The following is an 18184-nucleotide window of genomic DNA, read 5'->3' as shown; positions in this document are numbered from 1 at the left end:
AGTAATATATTTATGAAAAGTGAGTTTTTAAACATGAACTGGGAATTACTGCTCCTGCACAGATGACAATGCGATTAGTGAACTAAGAGGCCAGTCAAGGATCATGTGTACCCTATATATGGGCTCGATTCTTGTAATACATGGAGCACACATTTAGTCTACTAAATAGATTTTTTTTTGTACTGCAGAAATGGTGAACTTGCATATTTGAAGGTGCTCTCTTATGTGATAATGAAAAAGGCTGCTCCGTTAGACAAAATATTTGCCTAGGTGATGTATCCTGATAGAAATGAATAGTCTCCACAGGATATGTTGATAATGAGGAATTTATTGAGAAGCAGTTCAGATCTCCTGTTGAGCCCATGCCAACCGCTGCACTGGAATCACAGGAATGCCTAGGCATAGGATTCCACATTCCAGTGCATGCGGCGGAGTAAACATTTACAAGCACGAGGATACAACACAGCCCCCTTTCTAGAAAAGAAAAGAATTAACCACAACATAAGATTCATATAGGCAAACCATGAAAGAATAATTTGATAACAGTTTGATGACTAGCTATTAACGAAAGAAATTACATAACAGTATGATGGTAGAAAATCATACACCAACATTGTAGTCTTTGTGCCAAGTAGGAGGTCTCCTCAGACGGGGAGAACTCATACCTCGGGTGTGAGTGGGAACTGGCTGATGAGTATGTGAGAAAGCAGGACGGCGACATGAACTGGAAAAAGAAAATGAGGTCCCTGGTTGATTAGGAGGGAAGGAACTACTAAGGTGAGGCGGAACTCTGACAACCTTGGAGAGGCTCCAAACATTTCCGTCAGACAACTCCACAACTTGCCTACCTACTCTAACTATTAATAACGGGTCAGAAAAATGTGATACACCAGATCTAAGAAAACCAGACTTCCTCACCCGTACCCAATCACCAACCTTGCATGGATTGTTGGAAGTCGCAGGCACCACCGGAGCACAACGTCTGAGACGCTTATCATCTACTAGATTCCACATCCAGGGTTGGCTTAAGTTACACATACCTTTCCTCCCCCTCATTTTTTCAAAAGGAGACAGATCACCATCGGACTTAGGAGTATTCCGATAACTCCATAGAAGTTTTCTAACAGCCTCGTAGCAATTCTCACCATTGCATACAGCAAGTTGTAAACCCTCCTTGAGCACCCTGATCCACCTTTCTACCATGCCGTTACCTTGGGGATAGTATACTGAAGAATGTTTGTGTAATATGCCATGGTTGCTGCAAAAAGTTTTCATCTCTGCAGAGGTGAACTGTGTGCCATTATCAGACAAGATGGAAGTAGGGAAACTTTCTTTTTCAAAGACTGATTTTAAAAAATCGATAACTACTCTAGAAGATACATGGGGTACGAATTTCACTTCTGGCCAACTGGAGAACTGGTCTATCAACACTATAGCATAAACCGGACTGTGACCTAAAGACATCGGACCAGCAATATCTACCGAAACACACTCCCAGGGTTTTGAAGGTCTCGAGACAGAATCATGCTGATATTTTATGGGTTTCTGTGATTTATCGCTCACACAACATTCAACGCAAGATCTTACTTTTTCCTCAATCAACCTGTCGACCCCAGGCCACCAAAATTCACTCCTTATTCTCCTCTTCACGCTGGACATGCCAGGATGACCCTCATGTGCCATGTCTAGAATAGTGTTCCTCAAACTGTGCGGCACAACCAAAAGCAAACCCCTCAATAAAATTTCACCCTGGATGGATAATTCTTGAGCTACATGGAAGTACGGTAATACATTGGGGGATAAACTGTTCTTGGAAGGCCAACCATTTTTGATAAAAGACATGACATCCAAGTAGTCACGATCATTACCACAAGCCAAAACCCAATCATCTTCACGGATGCACCCATTGGAGACTTCGCAAATTGATACCACTTTGTCAGGATCATTATCAGGAGCAACATGATTATCATCTTCTACAGGTAATCTAGAAAGAAAGTCAGCTAGAATATTCTTTGCACCGGGAATATATTCAACAGAGAAATGAAAATCCTGTAATTTGTACTGTCATCTTGCAATTCTGGAAGTGGCTTTACTACATCCCTTGGTCGTAAAAAGGTCTACACGGGGGCGATGGTCAGAGCGTACAACAAAATCTGTGCCGTATACAGATCTGCGAAAGTACTCTATACCCCACCAGCAAGCTAATGCTTCTTTTTCAAGAGTGGAATATTTCGATTCAGCACCCCGTAACGGTCTTGATGCGAAAGCAATTGTGACCAGAACACCGTTTTGCTTCTGCATCAGAACCGCCCCAATGCCAACGTTACTTGCATCTGTGACAATAAATGATTTACAATTGGTGTCAAACGGGGATAAGGCGGGAGCAGAAATAATAATTTTTTTAATAAAATTAAATTGACATTTGCAATTGTCATCCCAAATAAATTGTTGTTGGTTTTTCATCAACTTACGTAAGTGAGAAGTTTTATCAGAGAATGTAGGAATGAACTTGGCATAATACTCGGCTAAGCCGAGGAAAGATCTGAGTTGATCCTTGTTGACAGGTTCAGGTGCATTTTCTATCTCCTTAATTAAGCTAAATTTGGGAGAGATGCCCTTTTTACTGATGGAATGGCCCAGGTAATCTACAGAGTTTTTTCCAAATTTGCACTTTTCCTTGGTCAAAGTAAGACCATTGTCTTGTAAAATGGACAGAACTTTAAACAAAATTTCAGAGTGTTCACATTCGTCCTTGCCGAAAACCAAGATGTCGTCCTGAAAATATAATACATTAGAGACCTTCTTAAACATGTTGTGCATTACTCGCTGAAACACTGAGGATGCGGACACTAATCCGAAAGGCATTCTTTTATATCTGTATGCACCCTCAGTGGTTATGAACGAAGTCAGATGTTTACTATCATCATGAAGAGCTATCTGATGGTATGCGTTAGATAAATCCAATGTGGTGAAGATAGATGCATCCTTAAGTTTAGAGAACATCTCTCCAATATTGGGTAGAGGATGTCTATCAACCCACACATTGGAATTTAAATCGCGCATATCCACACAAAGACGAATTTTCCCATTGGGTTTGTGAGCAACGACTACAGGCGAAAGCCACTCCGAGGATTCGATTTCCTCAATTACATCTAAATCACATAATCTCTGAAGTTCTTTTTTAACAGATTCACGTAAGGCTAAAGGTATGTTGCGCACTTTGTGTACCTTGGGAATGGCATTATGTTTGAGGATGATTTTGTGTTTAAAATTTTTGAGCAAACCCAAATTGGGGGAAAAGACTTGTGGAAACATAGTTTCCCATTTGTCGTCAGAGGTAATATCAACCGAATTAATGAAATCAGAATATCCCAAAACTTGATCAGGATGATTGGGATCTAGTTTCATCATTAATTCTCTTTGTTGTGGCCAACCCAATAGGTATGACCCATCTTTGGCAACATATACTTTAGCATGTATTGATTTGCCCTTAAATGACAAAGTGGAGGGAAAGTACCCAAATACCTCAATGGGTTTTTTACCATATCCCCTTAATTTTATGTCAGAGGGGAATAAAGATATGACATCAGGAAATTCTTTTAACAACACATCATCCCCAATTAAGGTGTACTTAGCACCAGAGTCTGCCATGACTTTTATGGATTTGGATCCAATTTGGAGCATGCAGAAAGGTGAGTCCTTTTTTTCTTCTCCAACTTCATAGATGGTGCAAACATCATCGTATTCGTCGTCATCAATGTCTACTGGTTGAACCTCCGAGAATCTGGGACGTCTAGAATTTGGATTAGAGTATCTTGGTCTGTTGCGACTTTTGCACATTCTAGCGAAATGACCTCTAGACTTACAGTAGTTGCAAAATTGTCCTATGGCGGGGCATCTCTTGTCTGTTGCCACGTGGCCTGGAAAACCACATTTGAAACAAACCACTTCTTTTCTGATATTTTGATGTGAGGTAGAAGGAAAGATTGGTTTGTTGGAAGGAAATTCAGATGGATTTTTCTTGACATTTTGAACAACAGAGATATTGGGTTTTTCCGAAGAAGATTCTTTAGACTTTTTATCGGATAATTCTTTGATGCCCAATTTCATATCTTCAAATCGGTGTGCAATGTCAAGTGCCTTAGAGAGTGATAAATCTTTTGCATCGAGCAATTTCTCTTGGAGTTTCACATCAGAGACGTTATGTACAAGCTGGTCTCTTACCATTTGATCATCGAATTGTTGATAGTTGCACTTGGCAGCCAAAATCCTTAAATCCTTGACAAATGAATCAATTGGTTCAATGGGAAGTTGTTGTCTACTGAGAAATTTATGACGTGCCACGACCTCATTGACCTTTTTGATAAACTGTCTATCAAGCTGCATAATAGCATTTTCATAAACGTCGGCTTCTTCTTCGGAGGAATTGTCTAAAGTCAGGGGAGGAAGATGAGAAAGAACCTGTCTTCCTTCTGCACCAAGCGAATGTTTGAGGATGGCGAGTTTGCGTTTGTCGGTATAATTCTCACCCCCAATGGCCTCTAGGTATGCTTCAAAACCTTCATGCCACTGTTTCCATTCTAAGGGTGGTTCACCAGGACACGCCAAAAATGGAGGAGGAGCATTGAAACCCTCCATGAATTCGGCTCTGAATTATGGAATATGAATAAAAATGGTGAAATATTGTTTGATGTTAATAAAATGTGTTTTAGAACTAGAGGCAGTGATGTCACAAACAACTGTGATGTAAGTTCTTGAATAAAAAAATAAAAAAAATGTCAAGAGAGAGTCATTGTGACATATTAGAAGTCTTTTGCAGGATTAAAGGTTGAATTTCCTTGAAAGAGGGCTTTGTGACGTCACAAAGGCGGATGAGTAATCAGCCTACGAATTTCCCCGTGTTGGCGCAGCTTGCTTCTGCTGACGCTGCTGTGCTGAAGTCAGATGTTTACTATCATCAGATAGCTCTTCATGATGATAGTAAACATCTGACTTCGTTCATAACCACTGAGGGTGCATACAGATATAAAAGAATGCCTTTCGGATTAGTGTCCGCATCCTCAGTGTTTCAGCGAGTAATGCACAACATGTTTAAGAATGTCTCTAATGTATTATATTTTCAGGACGACATCTTGGTTTTCGGCAAGGACGAATGTGAACACTCTGAAATTTTGTTTAAAGTTCTGTCCATTTTACAAGACAATGGTCTTACTTTGACCAAGGAAAAGTGCAAATTTGGAAAAAACTCTGTAGATTACCTGGGCCATTCCATCAGTAAAAAGGGCATCTCTCCCAAATTTAGCTTAATTAAGGCGATAGAAAATGCACCTGAACCTGTCAACAAGGATCAACTCAGATCTTTCCTCGGCTTAGCCGAGTATTATGCCAAGTTCATTCCTACATTCTCTGATAAAACTTCTCACTTACGTAAGTTGATGAAAAACCAACAACAATTTATTTGGGATGACAATTGCAAATGTCAATTTAATTTTATAAAAAAATTTATTATTTCTGCTCCCGCCTTATCCCCGTTTGACACCAATTGTAAATCATTTATTGTCACAGATGCAAGTAACGTTGGCATTGGGGCGGTTCTGATGCAGAAGCAAAAATGTGTTCTGGTCACAATTGCTTTCGCATCAAGACCGTTACGGGGTGCTGAATCGAAATATTCCACTCTTGAAAAAGAAGCATTAGCTTGCTGGTGGGGTATAGAGTACTTTCGCAGATATGTATACGGCACAGATTTTGTTGTACGCTCTGACCATCGCCCCTTTGTAGACCTTTTTACGACCAAGGGATGTAGTAAAGCCACTTCCAGAATTGCAAGATGACAGTACAAATTACAGGATTTTCATTTCTCTGTTGAATATATTCCCGGTGCAAAGAATATTCTAGCTGACTTTCTTTCTAGATTACCTGTAGAAGATGATAATCATGTTGCTCCTGATAATGATCCTGACAAAGTGGTATCAATTTGCGAAGTCTCCAATGGGTGCATCCGTGAAGATGATTGGGTTTTGGCTTGTGGTAATGATCGTGACTACTTGGATGTCATGTCTTTTATCAAAAATGGTTGGCCTTCCAAGAACAGTTTATCCCCCAATGTATTACCGTACTTCCATGTAGCTCAAGAATTATCCATCCAGGGTGAAATTTTATTGAGGGGTTTGCTTTTGGTTGTGCCGCACAGTTTGAGGAACACTATTCTAGACATGGCACATGAGGGTCATCCTGGCATGTCCAGCGTGAAGAGGAGAATAAGGAGTGAATTTTGGTGGCCTGGGGTCGACAGGTTGATTGAGGAAAAAGTAAGATCTTGCGTTGAATGTTGTGTGAGCGATAAATCACAGAAACCCATAAAATATCAGCATGATTCTGTCTCGAGACCTTCAAAACCCTGGGAGTGTGTTTCGGTAGATATTGCTGGTCCGATGTCTTTAGGTCACAGTCCGGTTTATGCTATAGTGTTGATAGACCAGTTCTCCAGTTGGCCAGAAGTGAAATTCGTACCCCATGTATCTTCTAGAGTAGTTATCGATTTTTTTAAAATCAGTCTTTGAAAAAGAAAGTTTCCCTACTTCCATCTTGTCTGATAATGGCACACAGTTCACCTCTGCAGAGATGAAAACTTTTTGCAGCAACCATGGCATATTACACAAACGTTCTTCAGTATACTATCCCCAAGGTAACGGCATGGTAGAAAGGTGGATCAGGGTGCTCAAGGAGGGTTTACAACTTGCTGTATGCAATGGTGAGAATTGCTACGAGGCTGTTAGAAAACTTCTATGGAGTTATCGGAATACTCCTAAGTCCGATGGTGATCTGTCTCCTTTTGAAAAAATGAGGGGGAGGAAAGGTGTGTGTAACTTAAGCCAACCCTGGATGTGGAATCTAGTAGATGATAAGCGTCTCAGACGTTGTGCTCCGGTGGTGCCTGCGACTTCCAACAATTCATGCAAGGTTGGTGATTGGGTACGGGTGAGGAAGTCTGGTTTTCTTAGATCTGGTGTATCACATTTTTCTGACCCGTTATTAGTAGTTAGAGTAGGTAGGCAAGTTGTGGAGTTGTCTGACGGAAATGTTTGGAGCCTCTCCAAGGTTGTCAGAGTTCCGCCTCACCTTAGTGGTTCCTTCCCTCCTAATCAACCAGGGACCTCATTTTCTTTTTCCAGTTTATGTCGCCGTCCTGCTTTCTCTCATACTCATCAGCCAGTTCCCACTCACACCCGAGGTATGAGTTCTCCCCATCTGAGGAGACCTCCTACTTGGCACAAAGACTACAATGTTGGTGTATGATTTTCTACCATCATACTGTTATGTAAACATTTACAAGCACGAGGATACAACACTAGGATCACACAATTTATGACCAGGTCACGGGTCAACTACATTATAGTTAGATTGAGTAGATTAATCAAGTTACTAGTCCTGCATTTCTAGTATAAATTTCATTTGTTTTTTAGCCCTTTTAGGGCCTACCCTAGGGGTAACTTATATGTATTAAAAAGGAATGTTTAGGTCTGGCAGAAGGTTTATTTTGCCGGGTTCAGTGGGCAGTTTAACACTTACAGGGTGCAAGGGCAGGCTTGAGACGTTTTTAAATTGCTACTTGCGTGGGTGACACGAGTGCTGCAGGCTGACTACAGGTCTCGGGGAAATCTACTTCCCACTTGCTATGGCGAGGCAGATTTCATCAGGGCGAGCTATTTCTAGAGCCTACTGGTAAATTGATAAAGAGCAGTGGTTCTGTTCTCTCAAAGTGAATGAGCAATAAAAAGCCTTTGCATCTTGTTTTTATCTTGTCACATGCTCTGTGTTCAGACACAGAGGTCGAATTTCGGCTTATGTCTTAGAATTTACAGTACGAGAATGAAAAGTAAATGCAACCTCAAGCATCAAATAAGCAGCAATTGTTGATGCTTTTCTAAAGTGAACTGTGACAATCGTGCCGTACAGAGTGCGAAATAAAAGGCTGTATGTCAGTTTTTTCCCTAAAACAAATTATTTAAAACACTTGTTAATGAACTGTTGACCACATCAAAACATGTTCTAGTATTTATGAAACAACTTTTGTTTTGTAATTCTGTGAGACTGAAAAAAGGTTTTTCATGGATGAAAACAAAACACTTTGCTGGGAGATGACGAAATGATAAACATTTTTGCTGAAACCCAGTTTTCACAGATTGTTTTATACGCTATATAGTCCTAAAACTGCATGTTAGTGGGGACGTTTGCTGCCATTTCAATGGAAAAATTGCTCTTTGGAAATGCCAGGGCACTAACACCTCACGTTTTAGTAATACATTTATTAAAAGTGAGATTTTAAACATGAACTGAGAAACATTCCTGTCCCCGGCCTGATGACAATGCAATTAGTGTACTAAGAGGCAGGTCAGAATTATTTGCACCCTGTATGAGGGCTAGATTCTTATACACGGAGCAAAGGTTTAGTCTAGTAAATCAAACAAATTGATTTTCGTACAGCAGAAATGCTGAAGTTGCATATTCGAAGGTGCTCTCATATGTGATAATGGGGAGGGGGGGGGAGCAGCCCATTAAAATTACATTATTTGCTAGGATTATACCATTTGAGACCAGATTATGGGACAAGCACATTAGTTAGGTCCAGTAGATTATTCAAGTCGCTGGATCTTCCGGTCTAGTAAAATGTTTAGTATTTTTCGAGGCCTGCACTAGTAGCATTCAACTTACTGATCCTGGGTACATGTAGTACCACTTTACTAGGGACTTGCAGGTAAATGTGCCAATTGGGGGATAACCTATAGTAACATCTTTTCGTTAGCCCCTTCGCAGCGGGGGTAATTCCCCCCGCTGTGCTGGCGGGGCGGGGGGCGCGCATGGTGCCCCCATGCTCATGACGCGATCAGCTCGTCATGAGGCACAGTGCTCAGGTGCTCATGATGAGCTGAGCTCGTCACGGCCACACCCATTCCCATGGAACGCTCAGCACAGCAGGGGAATTATCCCCGCGTGTGAGCGTTCCACGGGCCATGACGAGCTTGGCTCGTCCTGAGTACTGTGCCTCATGAGCACCGATGGGGTTCAGGCCAGCAAAAACGAGATTAGCACAAAATAGAGCAGAAAGGCAAATGTTTTGGGGGAAGACCACCCTCAGACTGCCAGGTGTAAAGCCACTTCATTCGGGAGAGGTGGGAAGCTCTCCGTTGTGCAGGATCCCGTTCCGCCAGGCATAAGGGATCTACTCAGCTGGTGCAAAGAGTTGCGCCTTCTCCATGGGGTTTTTAATAACGTCACAGTCCTACAGGTTGTAAATGTCGGCTGATGAGAAGCCATTCTTTGGAGCTTCAAAATCCCCACTTTCTTGGCCCTTCAGCATCCGCATAGCATTTGTTGTAAATTCATTTGAGGCCAGCCTGGATTTCATCATATTTATTTTCATTGCTGGGTATGCATGTGCCCCAATGCATAGTCAGTTAGACTGCTGGAGTACACGGTTACATTTTCAAGTTAAATGGGAAATTTTCTAAACACTTGTCTGACATGAAACACATGATTCTCTTTGAGAACAAATGGTGGATTGACACCCATCTGCGATATGGCACTTGGTACAGCAAAATCACCACAGTGATCCCCATTTGTAAATGAAAGTAAGTAAAACCAGTGTGTAGTTGGAAACCTTTTCTCTGGCTTGCAGTACTTGACTGTAGGCTGAGCCACTGGAATTATGTGACGGGGTCGACCAAATTAGGAGGCAAGTAAGGCAAATTATACAACATCATACAGCATTTTAAAAAAATATTTCTTTATTATTTTATACTTTTTATACATGGTAATACTGTTGGGGCAAAGATGTCATCTCATTAGTATCATTGTAAATACAGTAAAAGCAAGCGAAAGATGACCAGTTTACCTCTGCAAAGGCCCTCTTCTGCGCTTTACCCCACATCTCCAATGTTTTAAATAACTTTTGATCCATTTGCGCTAAAAGCAAGTTTTTTTTGTTAAAACTTGCAGATTATGTAGATATATTATGTGACAAATCCATATTCATGGAAAAAATAACTGCTGCTTTGAAATCGCATAATTCCAGTGGCCCTGACTATAGGTGACTTGTAATTTTGAGTATGTTTATTGTTCACAGAAGCTTTTTTTTTTATAATTGGGACACGCTAAATGCCACTTTGTAAGTAAAGATACCGCTTCATGAGTTGCTTGTTGTTAGACCCGGCCTTGTGGCGTGGGCCTCCCTGACCCGTAGTGGCCCAACCCTGACCCATACACCACACCAGGCCCCTTGGTTACCCCCGGACTACCCAACTCACTCCCTCCATGAGCCCACAGATAACACAGGACTTCCCCTGCATCACCCTCCATCTTCCCGGTACCAGACGCCCCCTCCCCGCCCCAAACACTATCGGCCCCAAGGGCCTCCGGTGCCCAATCCCCTGCACCTAAAATGGCCGACCACAGCGCCCCAGCGCGACCTAGGCCATAGACGCGCCATGCCCGGCTGGGGGGGTAGAGAGTTCCCGGGAGCAGGACAGGGAGGAGTAGTTTCGCTCACACCTCCGACCTCCTCTCGAGAGATGGGTTTCAATCGCCCTCCAGCCCCCCTGGGGGCTGGCTTCATGCATGCTGGGTGTCTGGGATCCCTCCAGACCCAACTTGAAAGGATCAAAGGGCCGAGTGGCAGAAAACCCCGACAAGCGTCCCTCAGGCGCTAAGACCCCTGCCGGCGAGGACTCCGGACTTCAAAGGAGAAGCGACCTATAACAAGGGGTGTTCTGGAAAAGATCGGAGTTGAATCCTGGAACGAAGAGAGCCCTGCTGACGTGGTCGCGGCTCGACAGAAACATCAAAGACAAACTACTGGAACCCTGGAACCTTGGTGAGCCCTGCTGACATAGTCGCGGCTCAAGCTTAGCAGAGAAGGACTCCTGCCTGAAACATCTGAGTCCTGCAGACATCGTCGCGGCTCAAGCTTGGCAGAGAAGGACTCCTGCCTGAAACATCTGAGTCCTGCAGACGTGGTCGCGGCTCCCTTGCAACCTTGAGAACACTTGAGCCCTGCTGATTGGATCGCGGCTCCCCAAAGATCGTAAGAACTTCCGGGGCCTTCCTGCTTGAGCCCTGCTGACTTGGTCGCGGCTCGGGGACTAGTCTGGCCCGGCTGGACCCAAGATCGTAGTGTATCCCTCGGCTCGAGGATTGAGAGCTGTGCGCCGGATACGCACCTGCATTGACCCTGAACCTTAAGACTGTCCCGCTACCCCTATCCCTACAGAGACTCTATGAGCCCTTGCTCTGCTTGTAAATACGAATCCTGTGGACCATAAAGGTCCAGTTCCTTGCTAAGATAAAGAATACGTTCTTCAGAACCTACGGTGTGGTGTCCCTTTGTCAAGTGGTGCTAGCTCCGCGCGTGCGATCCTAGATACGAGAATCTTCCTCTGAATGGTCTCCCGCCAGTGCTCGGCAGTGTTCCTAGGAGAGGTGGGTCCCAGGGTGGTCAGGTACACATTCTGTCCTCCCCTGAGGTCGCCCCTTCTAACACTTGTCTTTTAACCGATGTCGCTTAAGAGACTAAGAAGCTAAATTTCACTGAAAGGACATTGATCGTCGCACTCCCAAATAACTACACCGCTTCCTTTACACATTGAAACCCCAAAGTTGATTTCACCTTTAGCATTTCATTATGCAAATTGCTTGATCCAGACATACACCCTGCCAAATGTTTGCTCCCATGAAAAGGCATAAAACAATTTAGGCATTCAGTTACTGTGTTTGAGTTAAGTTTCACATGTGGGTGAACATTTGAGAGTAGAATTTGCCTACTTCACAGAGTTGAGTTTATGTCCTATAGGTCATATGGGTCTTGTAAACAAGTACTCCATTATTATCATAGTTTGTAAGTAGTAAAACAAAAATAATACCCATATATTGTGGCTCTGTAGAATGGAACCTACTGCGAGACATGCTTAAAGGTAAGGATTTGATCTAGGAGACTGAAGCCATGAAAGGCGTATGGTTTCAAATCAAGGTCACGGCGATCTTCGGAGTATAATTAGTTTGAAATCCTTGGTGGCATTCTTCGAGTAAACCAAATTCCCTCCTTAGGTCTATAGGGAGCATCTGCGTGAGGACTCTTGGTTTAGCCGATCCAGCAGAGCTAAAGCGGACGGATGCAGCCCGCAAAGCCCATAGCACTGCTTCTAAATCTGTCTTTGCAGCAGCGACTTGCACATTCTCATAGAGTTAATCCCCTGAAGGTCAAAGGGTAACTGCTCCAAATAATTAAAATATCTTCCCTTACATCAAACAATGAAACTATTCATAATTGGTCAATATACAAGAACTCTTTCGATTTTGTAATACCTGTTTATTTTTAAATTGTTGCCCTATATCTCTTGACTGATGAACTGTATCTTTTTTATGCGATGCCCATTTTTATACAGGCTTTATTTATTCTGAAGATTGCTGTTGACTTGTATTTTTACTTTTATAATGTTTTATATCTTGAATGTACTGTTGATTTGTATTGTTTAACTATGCTTTTATGCATACCTCTGGTATGCGAATGAATGGAAAAAAAATGATGACTGTTAAACTCTAAAAAAAAATTGTTATAAAATGTTATAGTAATAAAAACCTCTTTATTCTAGAGATGAAACAAATTAACAAACTATACCTAAACCACCCTCTTATAATCAAGAATAATTTCCTCACCATTCATCTATTATTAAACATCAGTGCACCACGGTGAGAGCTTACTTTACAGAATAATGCGTATAGAGTAACGTTAATCTTAACTTTTTAACATGGCGTTTTGGTGACCTTCACCTTCATCAGCGCAAACGGATAATCAAGCAAACATATATTTACATTGGCTTCAAGAAGCATCCTACAAGGGAGATCATTTTTACAGTTACAAAATGTCTATTTCGCTACGTGCGTTCTTGTTGCAAATTCCCTTGTTATGTTTCTAGCATATAGTGCACTCGTGTGTTCCCTTCGCTATGGGCTGTAAGGCAAAGCTTGCACCAAAGGGACAACGATATTCCCAACAAATGACTATTTCCATGAATTCTCCATTTGTAAAGTGTGGGTCATGCCTTCTTAAGACCACGTGACCACTCCTATGGCAGCGCTAACCTTTGACGCACCCCTTAGACCGCGGCACTGTTGTGTTACTGTTCCTCAGGCAGCCGTGATGCTGCTGCTGCTTGAGATTCATTGATCTGGGCAAAGGCTGAGGTTTGGTTTGATGCCTCATTGGCGAGTGCTGAACATTCATTCAGAAACCTTTAACTGATTCTTTTGTGATTTTGAGTATATATTCTGCTGCTTCATTCCGTAACATGTTCTCTTCCCTGTCTAGGTTGTGAGCCCAGGAGTCGGTGAGCACCCCCTTCAGTATAATTACACATTCTGGTACTCCCGGCGCACCCCCAGCCGACCCGCCAGCACCACTAACTATGAGCAGAACATCAAGCAGTTTGGGACGGTGGCTTCGGTAAGAATCCTTCCTGTAAATTTAGGTCTGAAATCAGTCAAACGTTTGCATTGCTGCATCGTACGTTGCAGTCAGGCTTGTGAGTTAACTTAAAAAGGCTTAATACACCTAGGGTGCACCCTACCAGCAAATGGGGCAAAGTAAGGGCGATGGATATATGTAAGGCTAGCCCTTGGAGTTCTGTCTTCATCTGCAAGTGCCACCATTGGATGAAAATGAGAAGCAGGAATGGGGCAGGCAGTGCTATGAAGGCTGTTTGCTGTTACTGCCTCTTGACACCCCTCCATATTGGGAGTAAGAAGACTGCCGCCGAGATGGCTTACATCTCGCAATGTCAATTATTTATGCATCAAGCGAGTTAAGTTACCTGTAACCACAGTGTTCAGCTGACAGGTTCCCACGTGCCCCCAGCGATAGAAATATGCTTAATACTTTAATTTGTATTATTAAACACTTCAACCACACATGGCACAGTGGCACCAGGAACTACGGTATGAAGATGGAATTGTGGTGGTGGGCGTTGTGGATTTCAGAATCCATCTCCCAGTAAAGTGATTTAGGGATCCTCGGTCAATGGCTCCAAATTTCAATTTTGCTAAAATAAGACTTGTTACAAGCAAAACCACTGCACGGCACAACTATGCACAGCATGCGACCCCGTGACAAAACACGCGACAACAAGGTACCGATTTTTTTTATTAAAAATGGTTCTGAAAACCAAACTACCCAGATCCAGTACAATTAGTTTGCAATTAGTAATTTCAAACACTTAAATAGGATTTCTGAAATGTAATAGCATTTTATAAATGAGATGATAAAAATAGATCCTCACTCAATTTCTCAAACCATTGCATTTATAATAGTTGCAAGTACTGACCTATGGGATGGCCGGCTCCATGAGACCGCTGTTCTGAACAGGGTGGATGAGGCTCTGGAAAGGGTAGCAGCCTAGGTTCCTCAGGGAGGAGTGTTTGCACACTTGACAACCTGCAGGATGTTTAGTCTGTGGACAGGATTGTTGGCAGAGGGAGGAGAAAGCGGTAGATTATATGGGAGGAAATCCCAGTGCAACCTGAATTATTAGGATCAGTAATTGTCTGTCTAGTGAAGATGTTGTGGAGCTACAGCACCTGCAGAAAGTGTGAGGAGCTTGGCACTGCGGGATGGAGAGGTGTGTGTTTGAGAGTTATTGCAGACAGGTGTGGCTGTGCAAGGAACGAGGAGTAGAGAGATGGCCAGGGAAGATGAGACCTGTGGGTTGAGCAGAGTTTGGGGGACTGTGGTAAAAGGAACATTTCATGAGGGATGCAAGAGGGGCTGAAATAGCAGGCCCATGCAGTATGTAGGTCTCACGTACATAAACCGTAGCTCTGAAACAAGCCATGCATCTGATCGTAACATAGCAGCCATATATGAAGCGCACCGTTTGAAGCAGTTTCAACTGGGGCATCCTGTAGAGGTCAGGTCTGCCTTCTAACGACTGCGAGATGAAAGTCTGTGTGGCAAGAGCTGGACCCTTCACAGTTATGAATCTTCAGCTTGTCTACGCAGTACAGTGTCCACTGTGGACCAGACTGTCTCCTGGCCATGTGGGGAGGGGCGCACTGTACGTTTGTAGTTATAGGCTTCAGGTTTTCATGTAAACAGAACTTGACTGTTCTGAAACTCATTGATTGTTGTAAAAGTGCATCGGTGTTTAAGTACAGAGTGTATACAAGGAAAGTATGATATGTGCATTTATATAGATTACGAAAAACTTTCATATTGTTGTTGACCAAACCGCCCTCTCAGGACCGTTTCCGAGTGATTTGAGTACATTTTGTTGTTTTTCGATATTTCACAGACATTCGCATTTCCATTAAAAATGTTTTTTTTGGAATGCAAATACTGGAAACTTATTTCCCAGTCTGCTCTTCTTTTCTCTCCAACTAATTAGTCTTAGCATAACCATGCCTTTAAATACTGAAAACATCAAACCTCGCTGTTCCGCATCATTGTTGCTGTTTGATTAGCATTCTCTCCATGAGGGGTAAAGAAAAGGCGATCATTGTTCAGGTTCCAGGGTATTTCAGCATGGACCAGGAAATTATGAGGCACTAAGATGTTTCTGTATCATTCCATTTTTATTTACTGCCCACCAACCTCTCCCCCCAAAACACAAATAGTACCTCTGTCCTTAGAAGTGGCTTATGCGGTATGTCTGCCGGACCTCTGGCATACTATCTGATGGCAGTGCTTCAAAGGGAAGAGCCATTACAGACTTGTTCCATTCCGGTTTGACTGTGGTGATGGAGGGTAACTCCCCCCATGCCCCCAGTTTGCCATCTCCTTTTTATTTCTTTGTACTTTTTACTGGTTCACCCCCTCCAAAACTCTTATTCCTTTCTCCACCATTATCTGCATTTTGAAACCGCACCCCACCCCCGCCCTCCCAGACTACCCGTTTACATTGTCTCCACTGCTGTTTTCTAAAAAATGTAGACACTATACCCTGCTATTTCCTTCTCCTTACTACTTTCAAACCTTTTCATATTGGTAACAGCTCCCTGCTGCTCTTTTATGTTTATTAATAACTTTTCTTTGTGTTAGTATACTTTTTTTTAGAGCTATACCACATTTTCCCTACCTTTCACCACCTGTTCTGGGATTTAAACCACTGTTTTAAGACTCCTCTGCTGGGATTTGAACCTTTTCCTTTCGTCAGCGTCCTGGTTCTATGTACAGCTCTCTCCTCTCAACTTTACGATTAGTCAAGTTGACCTTTTTTTCTAAGAGTCCCATCTGTGTGTAGGATTTTGGGATATGTGGGTCAGCTGCTGGGAACAGTGCCTTAGGGGATGGAGAAATTAGGTCTGGACTGTGTTTTCCCATCTTGCGACGCTGTATTGTGACATGGGAGTAATGTTGTCATTCCATAGTCTGTAGCAGTGGTCACTTGAACCAGGAAATCCTTCCCGCCTATGTGGTGAGTGCCTGTGCCTGGTAATGCTGTACTTGAGGTTAATCTGTACCCTCATCTCATTCTTTTCAGGTGGAGCAGTTCTGGAAGGTGTACAGCCACTTGGTGAGGCCAGGAGATCTCACTGGCTACAGCGACTTCCACCTGTTCAAAGAAGGCATCAAACCGATGTGGGAGGTAAGGGAGGATGGGTTACAGCAGTGTGGATCCTTTCAGTAGGGAGAGATGGGGGGTATCTATGCTAATATCTGCCACTTAGTCTTTTCATAGGAGAGTAGGTTGGCCAGTGTTTGCTTGACATTCATGACCTCCATACTCTGTTGCTGAGGGATTAATCCCCCTGTGTTTCCCTAGGATGAAGCGAACAAGAACGGGGGAAAGTGGATCATTCGCTTGCGGAAAGGATTGGCCTCGCGTTTCTGGGAGAACATCATCCTGGCCATGCTGGGGGAGCAGTTCATGGTGGGCGAGGAGATCTGCGGCGTGGTCGTCTCCATCCGATTTCAGGTGCATACCTGCAGCGGAGCTGGTAGCCATGGCAGGCTGTGTCACTGGGGCTCGGGTCTGGGCTACTGATCTTTGTAGAAGTTGCACTCGGGATCGAAGCCATTCCAAAGCATATCTGTGCAGAAAAAAACTCTGTTAAATCTTATGGAGTAATGTAGAAAAACGACTACTGAAGAGCATTTGTGTGTGTGTGTGTATATATATATATATATATATATATTTTATGAATATTAGAAGTTTTAAAACCGAGCTGCTGGATTGAATTTCAAGCTCCAACTCTTACTTTAACCTATAATTCTAACAGTTCCCATATTCTAATCTTGACCAGTCCCGCCATTTAAATCTTTCTTATTTTAGCTAATATTTTAAAACATCTTTTAAATGCTCACATGCCCATTGTACTTTATCAGTGTGCACATTCTGCCTGAGCTCTGTAATGACTAGGAGTTTTCGTGGCACTGCTATTTTTGTAAACGTGCTCTTTGTTACTTTTATTTGAGAAAGTTCACAGACAATGTTGGGAGAACAACTATGGTATAAAAAGGGGGTGGTGATGGACGGAGCATCTGAACCAATCAAACACTCACACCCAGTCAACAGATCTGGGTTTAATCCGGTCCAGGGAAGACATGGCTTGGCAGTTCGGGCTGGACTGTTCCCATGAGGCACAGGGTCAGACTGATTTGCATATAGCCATGTCTGAACTGGGGGAGCAGAGTGGGCTTAAGAACGGTGATGGGTCAAACCCAGATCTTTTGACTGGGTGTGAGTGTTTGATTGGTTCAGATGCTCCGTCCATCACCACCCCCTTTGTACCGCGGGAGAACAAATATAGCGCTCAGATTCTCATTATATTGCTATGTACCCAAACCCTACCCTGCCCACATCTAAGGCGGTCTCCTTCCCCTTTACACCTCCAGATGAACCTGGAGACATTCCTGTTCTGGCAGTTGTAGTCTGCCGCTACATCCAGGGCCTGTCTTTGACCTACAATCTCATCCTCATTGCGAAAGGCAACCATTAAGGACTGGAAAATCTATCAGACGCTTTCACAAATTTGTAACCTATGTTTCATAATACAGTTTATTTTGCACACCAAGCTTACTCACTCTTAGCCCAGCCAGTTCGTGCTGGACTGTTCCCATTGGACGAGGGTCAGGACTGATTTGCATGTAACTGAAGTGGTATGATGTTCAAAATAACTAAGGACTGGGATGTGG

The 18184-nt window shown here is 43.1% G+C and overlaps 1 protein-coding gene across 2 annotated transcripts in view; it reads left to right on the top strand.

Annotated features, from left to right (window-relative positions):
• LOC144807241 (eukaryotic translation initiation factor 4E type 2-like) overlaps positions 1-18184 on the top strand; it is a 48726-nt gene that overhangs the window by 10268 nt on the left and 20274 nt on the right. For both annotated transcript variants that reach the window (XM_078673092.1, XM_078673093.1), the window contains exons 3-5: positions 13364-13498; positions 16530-16634; positions 16812-16964. In XM_078673092.1, coding sequence (XP_078529218.1) covers positions 13364-13498; positions 16530-16634; positions 16812-16964 — 393 coding nt within the window. The remainder of the gene's footprint in view (positions 1-13363; positions 13499-16529; positions 16635-16811; positions 16965-18184) is intronic.

The sequence above is a fragment of the Lissotriton helveticus genome, unplaced genomic scaffold (genome assembly GCF_964261635.1).
Source record: "Lissotriton helveticus unplaced genomic scaffold, aLisHel1.1 SCAFFOLD_787, whole genome shotgun sequence".
NCBI lineage: Eukaryota > Metazoa > Chordata > Amphibia > Caudata > Salamandridae > Lissotriton > Lissotriton helveticus.
Note: the sequence above shows the minus strand (reverse complement) of the source record. Positions and strands in the feature narration are given on the sequence as shown.